Source organism: Mustelus asterias, chromosome 12 (assembly GCF_964213995.1).
Source record: "Mustelus asterias chromosome 12, sMusAst1.hap1.1, whole genome shotgun sequence".
In the NCBI taxonomy this organism is placed as follows: domain Eukaryota; kingdom Metazoa; phylum Chordata; class Chondrichthyes; order Carcharhiniformes; family Triakidae; genus Mustelus; species Mustelus asterias.
In genome coordinates, this window is record NC_135812.1 from 104,525,862 (window position 1) to 104,537,973 (window position 12,112).

Genomic DNA, 12,112 nt, shown 5'->3' on the forward strand with positions numbered 1-12,112 from the left:
AATCAGCCTCGATTTTGTCTTCATTGTTCAGGAGCAGGACTCAAATCCACAATCTCCTATTCAGAGGCAGGAGAATGAATCACCGAGTCACAACTTATACTGTACACTGCTCGGGGAAATGAGTCAGGAAGGTGTAATTTGCAGGATGGACTAAATAAATGGGCTGGCAGAGGGTTGTTTTCCTGGCCCAGCATTTCATGGAATAGAACCTTTTCACATTACGCACAGTTATGGGTAGGTGATGGCCTAGTGGTATTATCGCTAGATTATTAATCCAGAAACTCAGACAATGTTCTGGGGACCTGAGTTCAAATCCCGCCACGGCAGATGGTGGGATCTGAATTCAAATATCTAGAATTAAGAATCTACTGATGACCATGAAACCATTGTCGATTGTCGGGAAAACCCATCTGGTTCACTAATGTCCTTTAGGGAAGGAAAACTGCCGTCGTTACCTGGTCTGGCCTACATGTGACTCCAGAGCCACAGCAATGTGGTTGACTCTCAACTGCCCTATGAATAAGGGCAACTAGGGATGGGCAATAAACTCTGGCCAGCCAGCGACGCCCATGTCCCATGAATTAATTTTTAAAAAGTTACTATTGATAGTTCCAACATGCGACAGGTTTAACTACCTCCCGAACCAAAGAACATACCGGAAACAATGTACAGATCTGGTGTAAGTTTCCCTTCTACATTGCAGCCGTGCGCACAGCTTTATGTCACCAACAAGTTTGGGAAGACCATTACAAAGATCTTGCTACATTTCGCTGAGAAATATTGTGGAGGCCAGGGTTCTCCCAGCAGGCTGATGCATAAGACCACTGCCCACCTTCTCGAGATCACTAAAACAATGAAGGAATTTGGTAGGGGCGATGTAGAGAAATTGCTTCCACGAGCGGAGAGAGTCCAACACTCGGACAATCTTAAATAGTCACCAGTGAATCCTCTTGGGAATTCAGGAGAAACTTTTTAAGCTCCCAGGAAGGCTACAACACGGAAGCTGCTGCCACCTGGAGGGAGTGAGGTGAATATCTTCAACAGAAATTGGATACAGGACTGACAGAGAGCTGATAGAGTTAGACAAAGCAGGGCAGTCGAAGCGACCTGTGGGTTAGTATAGATGGACTAAATGCCCTGTCTCTGTGCTGTAATTTTGATGTAATGTGTCATCCGAAACATTTTTTCCTCCCATCCTATGTTCTAAAGTCTAATTAGTTTTGGACAAAGAATCACTTCATTACCACAACACTTTGCGAGGGCATTGTGATAAAATAGGAAAAATAAGAAATCCAATCATAGAATCCTACAGTGCAGAAGGAGGCCATTTGGCCCATCGAATCCGCACCGACCACAATCCCACCCAGTCCCTATCCCTATAACCCTGTGCATTTACCCTAGCTAGTCCCCCTGACACAATGGCCAATCCACCTAACCTGCACATCTTTGGACTGTGGGAAGAAGCTGGAGCATCCGGAGGAAACATAGAATCATAGAAACCCTACAGTACAGAAAGAGGCCATTCGGCCCATCGAGTGGAGGGATACAAAAGAATGGTCTAGTTTGGACCAGCGCGGGCTTGGAGGGCCAAAGGGCCTGTTCCTGTGCTGTATTGTTCTTTGTTCTTTGAGTCTGCACCGACCACAATCCCACCCAGGCCCTAGCCCCATATCCCTACATATTTACCTACTAATCCCTCTAACCTATGCATCTCAGGCCACTAAGGGCAATTTTTAGCATGGCCAATCCACCTAACCCGCACATCTTTGGAGTGTGGGAGGAAACCGGAGCACCCGGAGGAAACTCACACAGACACGGGGAGAAGGTGCAAACTCCACACAGACAGTGACCTGAAGCCAGGAATCGAACCTGGGTCCCTGGCGCTGTGAGGCAGCAGTGCGAACCACTGTGCCACCGTGCCGTCCCATTGGGAATGTGTCCTGGTGGTTATATGTTTAAAGGAAAAACAAGCAATTTTTTAAAAAGTATGCAGACTGGAAAAACGGCAGGTCGGCTGGACTGCTGGATGTCGGGTTTTGATCTGCTGATTATCTGGGGAGGCAGGTTGGTAACAATGAAAGATGGGGGTGGATTTTACATCAAAGGCGAGACTCTGTAATAAAGGTAATTAAAAGTGGCTTCCGAGAAGGTTAGTTCAGATAAGGAAGATCAAAAGCGAAGACAGTACATTAGAGGCAAGGTCAGCCTCTCATAGAATCCCGACAGTGCACAAGGAGGCCATTTGGCCCATTGAGCCTGCACCGACCACAATCCCACCCAGACTCTGTCGCCGTAACCGCACCTATTTACCCTGCTAATTCTCCTGACACCAAGGGTAAATTTAGCATGGCCAATCCACCTAACTCTTAGATGGATTGGCAATGCTAAATTGACCCTGAGTGCCAGGGGGACTAGCTAGGGTAAATGCATGGGGTTATGGGGATAGGGCCTGGGTGGGATTGTGGTCGGTGCAGCCTCGATGGGCGGAATGGCCTCGTTATGCAATGTAGGACTCTATCATTTTTGAACTGTGGGAGGAAACCGGAGCACCCGGAGGAAACCCACGCAGACATGGGGAGAACGTGCAAACTCCACACAGACAGTGATCGAGGCCGGGAATCGAACCCGGGTCCCTGGCGCTATGAGGCAGCAGTGCTAACCACTGTGCCACCGTGCTGCCCTATGCAAGGGAACTGTTTGCGATTGCAGCTCACACAGCTGGAAGCTAAGCCCACTTCCAACAAACTGTGTCTGGAGAAAACCTGTTTAAGAAGCCAGTTGTCTCCATGCTAAACCTGAAGATATTGGTGTCTGGTGTGGTAGCAATTGCTGGATTTCGCTTATAGTTCTAAAACCCATGGGATATTGTCTGTGGAGAGTTAGCTCTGAGGTTAGGAAAGTCGAAGGGTTTGGAAACGAGGAAAATTTAAAGACATTGTGGATAGCCATTAATGTAGTTAGGTGTATTTTTAGTTGAGGTTATTGTGTGTTTTACTGTTTAATAAATTTTTTTTTTAAATCATCACCCAAGAGTCTGGGACATCCTTTGCTGGTCTTCACATCTCTCCCCACAAGTTGCACAGGTGCGAGCGGGTATTCCAAAATTCCTTCTGAGTTTTGGAATCCCCCAGCATTCAAGATCAGCAATGTTCTTAACAACCCGTAAAGGCTGCAGAGACTGGGACTTTTTCCCCTGGAGTGTAGGAGGCTTAGGGGTGATCTTATAGAGGTCTATAAAATAATGAGGGGTATAGATCAGCTAGAGAGTTAACATCGTTTTCCAAAGGTAGGGGAGTCTAAAACTAGAGGGCATAGGTTTAAGGTGAGAGGGGAGAGATACAAAAGTGTCCAGAGGAGCAATTGTTTCACACAGAGGTTGGTGAGTGTCTGGAACGAGCTGCCAGAGGTAGTAGTAGAGGTGGAAACAATTTTGTCTTCTAAAAAGCATTTAGACAGTTACACGGGCAAGATGGGTATAGAGGGATATGGGCCAAACGCAGGCAATTGGGACTAGCTTAGTGGTTAAAAAAAAGGGCTGCATGGACAAATTGGGCCGAAGGGCCTGTTTCCATGCTGTAAATCTCTATGACTCTGTGGCGAGTCCCACCACATTGCTGTATTTGGTTTTACTTCCAACAACAAATCAAATCTAATAAAACAAAGCTCACTAGACCCCATGTGTAAAAGAAAAACTTTTAGATTAAGAACCAGTTGTCAGTAAATTATTGAACACTAAATCCAACACAATCTTTTCCAGCGATTAGGGATGGGCAATAAGTGTTGCCTAGCCAACCAAACTCACTTCCCACAAATGGACAGAAAAATTAGCGGCCTGCAAGTGAAGAAACTATCCCCAAATGTCTTGGCAAAGGGAAGACTTGGAGCTGGAAGGAATGTGGTTTTACTGGGAGGGCACAGTAAGAAGTCTCACAACGCCAGGTTAAAGTCCGCCATCACCTGATGAAGGAGCAGCGCTCCGAAAGCTTGTGATTCCAAATAAACCTGTTGGACTTTAACCTGGTGTTGTGAGACTTCTTACTGTGCGTACCACAGTCCAACGCCGGCATCTCCACATCATTGCTGGGAGGAGCGCAGTACTGTACTCAGTTTAATATCGAGAATCACCACAGTCTCACATTTGAGCAAACATCCCGCAGGTAAAAACGTAAGCACATTGGACAGACACACCTGTACGCAGCCAGATTTTCTCGTCATTAAGACTTCGGAGCAGAAGTAGGCCATTCAGCTCAAAACGCCTGCCCCACCATTCAATGAGAAAACGAAACCAAAGACCTTGCTCGTTTGAAAGGACGCTGCTATTTTCTATCCGACTCATTAAAACACACCCTTACCCATTTTAAAGTGAACTTCCCTCTAAGCTGAAAATTGTTCAACCTCAGCCACAGAAGTGAAGCAATTAAACAGCAGACGAGCAGTTTGCGCGACCTCTCTCTCTGTTCTCAGAGCAGACACTCACTGAGGTTTGAAAGCAGGAATGCAGCTGTGTGAGGAAGTGGGGTTTCTCCATCAGCGCCAAAACCCTCTTCTCGATCATGGTACATTCCACGTCATCGTCCTGAATGACAACGTCTTTCTTCAAGATCTTGATGGCGTACAGCTCATTGGTTCCCTTCCTTTCTGATAGCATAACCTGTGGAAGGGCAGCAGTCAATATCAATAAAGAGCTGTGCAAGAATAATAGAGGATGCCCGGTGCAGCAGACACACACAAAAATCCACACCAAACCTGCTGCTTCTCAAAGCAGTACCGCCATATTTAAGTTGCCATTCACACCTTCTATTCTGCCGTTTGGCCATTCACGCCTTCTATTCTCTCTATGGGCTGCCATTAGCAGCCTTTCCCCATGGTTTTTGTGGCTATGACTCATCTTTCATTCCCTCACCCTGCAGTATAAATATCTCCCATTTTCTCTGCCTTTTTGCTTTGACAAAGGGTCGTCTGGACTTGAAACGTCAGCTCTTTTCTCTCCTTACAGATGCTGCCAGACCTGCTGAGATTTTCCAGCATCTTCTCTTTGGGTTTCAGATTCCAGCATCCGCAGTAATTTGCTATTTCTTTTGGATAAACTCTTGTTAAGAGCAAAGTGTCACTGCTTGTAAGAGAATATCTGACCACCCGAGGTGGGGAGGGGGGGCGGTAATTTTACTGTTCCACCCGCCACGGGAATTGTAGTGGGCGAGACACGGACCACGCAAAGGTCCGTTGACCTCGGATATAATTCTCTGAACTCGGAGTGAGCACGGCTGGAAAATCCCGCCCAATGTGCTCAAAATCTCAGTAAAAACCACATTCAAAAAGGTGCAACTTTTTTGAGGGGTTTTTACACTGGAACTAAAAAGTTTATTTATTGGTGTCACAAGTAGGCTTACATTAACACTGCAATGAAGTTACTGTGAAATTCCCAGAGTCGCCACACTCCAGCGCCTGTTCGGGAACACCGAGGGAGAATTTAGCACGACCAATGCACCTAACCAGCACATCTTTCAGACTGAGAGAGGAAACCGGAGCACCCGGAGAAAACCCACGCAGACATGGGGAGAATGTGCAAACTCCACGCAGACAGTGACCCAAGCCGGGAATCGAACCCGGGTTCCTGGCGCTGTGAGGCAGCAGTGCTAACCACTGTGCCACCGTGCCGCCAATAGGGCCACATGGAGAAGTGCTCAGCAGCTCAGTCATTTCTATTGATTGCAGTCAGAGGGATGTTCAATATCACAACCTGTGTGTATGAATGAGGGGTCACTTTTTTGCTTTGACAAAGGGTCATAAAAATCATTTCCCCCTATTCACTCTGTCCAAACTGCACACATTGACTCCAGACATTGCTGTGAGTTTGAAAGGAGCAATGACAGTAAATGCTAACAATTCCACCACTCAAACTGCCGTAACATCCAGACCAATCGTTTGAAGTGGTTCATGTCTGCACCAGCGTACAAACCTTTCCAAAGCTCCCTTTGCCCAACACCATGAGGAAGTTAAAGTCATCCAGGTGCACGTGGTCCAAGTTGTTTGTTGGTGAACTCGGCTTCTTCTCAATCACCTTCTTTCCGGCAGGACCAAGTTTGGCTTTCTGGCGGGGATTTAAAGGAAAACAAAATGAACTTGGCTTCAGCGTTAGCGAGCTCCAGCCTTGGCCCTCATTCTGGAGTGTGTCCAGTCATGGGTTCTGATAATGTGCACAGCCAGTTCACAAAAGGCTAATGGGACGTACGCCTTTCACCTCTGGACTGACTCTCCACATTATTCACTAAATCCCAATGCACCATCGTACTGGGTCCCTTACGGCAAGTTCAGTGAATTTATGTCCTTCCAATTGCAGCTTCCTTCCCTCCCTCTCACGAAAACACTACCCTGAGCTTCATGCTCAACAGAAGGCCCTCCTTGCTCATGTTCAATGGCCGAGGTAGTGAGTGTCAACGGGCTACAGCAGGTCATAGAGAATCACCACCAAGCCTGATCTTTCCCTCACTAAACACTCACATGCATACAAGCCCAGGATTCCTACAGCACAGAAGGAGGCCATTCGGCCCATCACGTCTGCGTCAGCTCTCTGAATGAGTGCTATTCCCCCACCTTCTCTGTCCAGAACCAGGGGTCACAGTCTGAGGATTCGGGGTAGACCATTTAGGACGGAGATGAGGAGACATTTCTTCACCCAAAGAGTGGTGAGCCTCTGGAATTCATTACCACAGGGAGTAGTCGATGCCAAAACATTGAATGTACTCAAGAGGCGGCTGGATATAGCACTTGGGGTGAATGGGATCAAAGGTTATGGGGAGAAAGCAGGATTAGGCTATTGAGTTGGACAATCAGCCATGATCGGGCCGAATGGCCTCCTCCTGCTCCTGTCTTCTATGTTTCTGTGTAACCCGACATATTCTTCAGAAAATAATCCAATTCCCTCTCAAATGCTTTGATTGAAGCTATCTCCACCACGCCCACATTCCAGATACTAACCACTCGCTGCATAAAAATATTTCTCCTGTGGGCCTCTGTTGCTCTTTTTTTTAGCCAATTACCTTAAATGGTGCCTTATCATTCTCATTGCTTCCACCAATGGGAACAGTTTTCCCCCTATTCACTCTGTCCAAAGCCTCGCGATTTTGAACACCTCGTTCAAATTTCCTCTCAACCTTCTCTTCTCCAGAGAGAATCGATCCAGCTTCTACAATCTATCCATATAAATGAGGTTCTACATCCCAGGATCCATTCGCTTGGAAGTTGGAGTCACTGAAGAGATATTGTGACGACATTGGACCTTCATGTATTATAGTTTCTTGTGCAGGATCAGTTTTAGTTGCTATTGGTGGCCAATATCCTGTATTGTTACTGCAGCAGCCTAATGGACCTTAATTACTACAGTGTTTGTTTTAATCTGGACTAGTGCAGGATTATTACTTTTCAGATTTCCCCTGGGGCTTTGCAGAGTAGGGTTTGATTAGGTTGATTGGTAAGTCAGGTCATGTGACTGGGTAGAACAAGGCTTACACAGAGAATTCCAGTTTAGTTGCTGTTAGGAGGCTGCAGAGAGAGGTAGCTCTTTTTCTCAGTGTACCTGAACAGGCGCCAGGCTGTGGCGACTAGGGGATTTATACAGTAACTTCATTGCAGTGTTAACGTAAGCCGAGTTGTGACACTAATAACTGAATTGAAACTTAAGTATGGAGACTGGGATCTGCCAGAGACTAGGTTTATTTATCTGAAGTTTTGCTGTTTGAGGATATATCCTTCTCTGGAAACTGCTGTCTGGATCTTTGTCCAGAGGTGTTAAAAGGCTAGAAATCTAGCATTCATGTGAGCATATTGGTTTTTGGTGCTAACCCACGCTGTTGGCGTCTGCTCTGCATCACGAACCAGCCACCCAGTCAACTGAGCTAAACTGATCTACTGCTCTCGAAGATGACGGATAAAGCAGTAGATAAAGCTGGTGAATCTGCCCAAATTCTTCGGTTGTCATTTCCAGATGGTTAACCAGAAATATCAAACCAGATTCTGGGTGACTAATACTTTGGTTCAAGACAGTTCAATTATAGAACCATGGAATCCCTATAGTGCAGAGGAGGCCATTCTTTCCCCTGCATGACTTTGATATATAACAGTCGGCTTTTTAAAACCAATTATCAGGGTTGTATTTGTTGTGTTAATGTGTTGGGGATTGTCAATGGGTGAAGTGAATGAAGCTTCTTCAGACATTAGTTTGGTTCTGAAGTTATCCACAAAACCATTATTTGTTACTATTTCTACCCCAGCCTTTCGAGTCAACAACAAAGAAAGACTTGCATTCATATAGCGCTTCCCACAACCGCATGGGGCCTCAAAGTGTTTTATAGGTAATTCTGACATGTTACGGTGGTCATGTAGGAAACACGGCAGCCGCTTTGCACACAGCAAGATCTCACAACCAGCAATAAGATAATAGGGTTGGGAAGCATTTTCCGATCAGGGCCAGTGTGATCTCCTGGACTCGTTTCGATCGCCTCAGGGGGTCGGAGAGGAATTTCCCAGATTTTTTTCCCCCATATTGGCCCTGGGGTTTTCACTCTGGGTTTTTGCCTCTCCCTGGAGATCACATGGTCTGGAATGGGGGGGTGGGGGTGAGTTAATAGGTTGTGATGAACAAAGCATCGTAGCTGTGAGGGACAGCTCGGTGGATAGGATATTGGTATGTAGATAGGCTGGAAAATTGGGCGGGGATCCTGGATTCAGGATTCAATCCTGGACCGGGGAGCGGCGCGGGCTTGGAGGGCCGAAGGGCCTGTTCCTGTGCTGTATTGTTCTTTGTTCTTGTTATAACCAGAAATTCTGCTGTCTCTGAGTGATGTTCGGTGAGGGATAAACATTGGCCAGCACACTGGGCAGAACGAGCCAGTTCTTTGTTCAAAAGATGCCACGCCACCTCTTATATTCACCGGTGAGGGCAGACCTGAAAGTCCGCACCTTGACAGTGTAGCACTCTCTCAATACTGCAGTGTAATGTCAGACAGTTCCTTGACAGTGTAGCACTCTCTCAGTACTGCAGTGTAATGTCAGACAGTTCCTTGACAGTGTAGCACTCTCTCGGTACTGCAGTGCAATATCAGACAGTTCCTCGACACTGTAGCACTCTCTCGGTACTGTGGTGTAATGTTAGACAGTTCCACGACAGTGTAGCACTCTCTCAGTACTGCAGTGGAGTATCAGACAGACCCTTGACACTGGGTCTGCACCAACTCTCCAAAAGGGCATCATACAGAGGCCCACCCCCTTGTCCTATCCCCATAACCCTATACATTTACTATGGTTAATCCCCTTAACTTACACATGTTGGGACACTTTGGGGCAATTAGCATAGCCAATCCACCTAACCTGCACATCTTTGGTCTGTGGGAGGAAACTGGAGCACCCGGAGGAAACCCACGCAGACATGGGGAGAACATGCAGACTCCGCACAGACAGCGACCCAAGCCGGGAATCGAACCCAGGTCCTTGGCGCTGTGAGGCAGCAGTGCTAACCACTGTGCCTCATCACCTTTAATGTCTGCAGCTTATTTGCACTTTTTTGCCATTTTAAAAATAGTGATGTTAGCTCAATTCCTGCACCCTTTCAGGACAAATGATTCCCCCCACCCCCAACCAGCCAGTCCCCAGCACACAACGGGTTAAACAAAGCCCGTGGTACAGCATTGAACATATTTGGGAGTTTTTTGAGAAGGTGACTGTGAGCGTCACTCCTCAATTCGGCAAGCTCGCTGGAGCGGTGGGAATTCACAAAACCCAGGCACGGAATGACAATAATTATTTTGAGAGCACTGTCTGTAATTGCAAGGCAAACTATTTCAGAGCAAGAAATGCCTCCCTTTGGGGAAGGAAATCTGCTGTCCTCACCCAGTCTGGCCTACTTGTGAGCCACAGCAATGCGGTTGACTCTCAACTGCTCTCTGAACAAGGGCAACTAGGGATGGGCAATAAATGCTGGCCCAGCCAGTATCGCCCATGTCCTACAAATGAATAAAAAAAAATAACCTTACCAGGTGAAGTTCATATACCGAGCCCTGTATAAAGCAGGCCCCTGAGCGGGTCCATTATTGTATTGTCCTGGTTGGGACCGGTTTGTGTTCACCACTGGCCTGTGGTTTTTGCTTTACTTTATTTTGAGTAATAAAGCACTGTTTCTTTAAAGCCGATTCCAGGGATTATTATAGTATCCGACCCCTGACCTGCACTGACTGCACACAGACCCCCTGCTGGGAGCCTGGCATCGTGCACCTTTCGAAATAAAAGATATTTATAACTAAGAGGGAAATTTAAAAAAAAATACTGCTTAAAGAGAACGTTACTGCATCGTGTTGTCCATACTGATGCAGTGTATTTTAAACAGCGATTAGACTGGAGTCTCTCATCAACAATCACTCTGAAGTGATGATGCGTGTAGTTATTTCTCACGACATCCCAGAAGTCTTGTACGTTACATTAGCTTGAAGGGTTGACACTAATTACTGAGTTTACTTGGCAAATCTTTATTCCCCAAGTGTGCAATGCCAGATATTCTGTGAAGTATAATTTAAATAATGCAAGAGGAGGTTATACCTTCCATTCTGACCTGTCGTTTGAGAGATATCTCACCCACATTACATTAAATTATGTATCTGGTTAGATGCACTTAACTCCTTTGCAGATTGTTTTCTGTTGAGTCTTTTGCGTTATGTGGAGAGGGCCGGGGAGATCACTGCCGGATTCCATTCTGCCGCCCACCCACACACACTGATTCCCAAATCCAGTCAATATGTTGTTTTATTGCTAGATGGACCATTAGGTACCGGCCTTTACTCCACAGGCCTCTCTGCAGATATTTGAACAGCAGGTTCACTGGCACCTCTCCACGTGACTACTGGGCCTGAGGGAGCCTGGACTTGAATAGTTACCGGGCTATTTGAACAAGAGGGGCATCGCAGCCAAGCTGGAGCCTGCTCTCATGAACATTGTAGGGGGAGCTTGGGCAGTTGGGGGGGGAGGGGGGAGGGGGGGATCCTGGCTGGTTTGATCCCTAACCCCCTGCCCTTTCCAGGGGCTGAGGGAGTTGATACTGAGAATAGATGCAAGTGTAGGAACAGCAAATGAGCTTTGTACCCAAGATTACATTTAACAACTTTCATTCGGTGCGAACAATATTTTAATTTGTACTGTGCCGACTTGCTGTGCCAGTGGGTCAGCTAAGAATGGATGAGTGGGTATTCTGAGCTCACTACTTCAGTACAAGCATGTTTTAGTGTCTGTGTGAGACAGTGCCCACAGAACAGCAGTGTGAGTGTGCTCAGCGTGTTTTAGGATCTGAATCATAGAATCCTACAGTGCAGAAGGAGGCCATTCAGCCCATCGAGTCTGCACCGACCACAATCCCACCCAGGCCCCATTCCCGTAACCCCATGCATTTACCCTAGCTAGTCCCCCTGACACTAAGGGGCAATTTAACCTGGCCAATCCACCTAACCAGCACGTCTTTGGAGTGTGGGAGGAAACCGGAGCACCCGGAGGAAACCCACGCAGACACGGGGAGAACGTGCAGTCTCCGCACAGACAGTGACCCAAGCCGGGAAGCGAACCCGAGTCCCTGGCGCTGTGAGGCAGCAGTGCTAACCACTGTGCCACCATGCTGTCTGTGTGAGACTGTCCACAGAACGGCAGCGTGAGCGCGCTCAGTGTGTCTCAGTGCCCACAGTGTGACTGTGCTCAGTGTGTCTCAGTGCCCACAGTGTGACTGTGCTCAGTGTGTCTCAGTGCCCACAGTGTGACTGTACTCAGTGTGTCTCAGTGCCCACAGTGTGACTGTACTCAGTGTGTCTCAGTGCCCACAGTGTGACTGTGCTCAGTGTGTCTCAGTGCCCACAGTGTGACTGTGCTCAGTGTGTCTCAGTGCCCACAGTGTGACTGTACTCAGTGTGTCTCAGTGCCCACAGTGTGACTGTACTCAGTATGTCTCAGTGCCCACAGTGTGACTGTGCTCAGTGTGTCTCAGTGCCCACAGTGTGACTGTACTCAGTGTGTCGCAGTGCCCACAGTGTGACTGTACTCAGTGTGTCTCAGTGCCCACAGTGTGACTGTACTCAGTGTGTCT

General features: G+C 47.3%; 1 protein-coding gene across 4 annotated transcripts in view; it reads right to left on the minus strand.

Annotated features, from left to right (window-relative positions):
* Positions 1 to 12,112, minus strand: part of prkcab (protein kinase C, alpha, b) — a 450,914-nt gene that overhangs the window by 54,302 nt on the left and 384,500 nt on the right. For all 4 annotated transcript variants that reach the window (XM_078225790.1, XM_078225787.1, XM_078225789.1 and 1 more), the window contains 2 exons: positions 5,960 to 6,091; positions 4,478 to 4,651 (listed from right to left, as the gene is read on the minus strand). In XM_078225790.1, the coding sequence (XP_078081916.1) occupies positions 4,478 to 4,651; positions 5,960 to 6,091 (306 nt within the window). The remainder of the gene's footprint in view (positions 1 to 4,477; positions 4,652 to 5,959; positions 6,092 to 12,112) is intronic.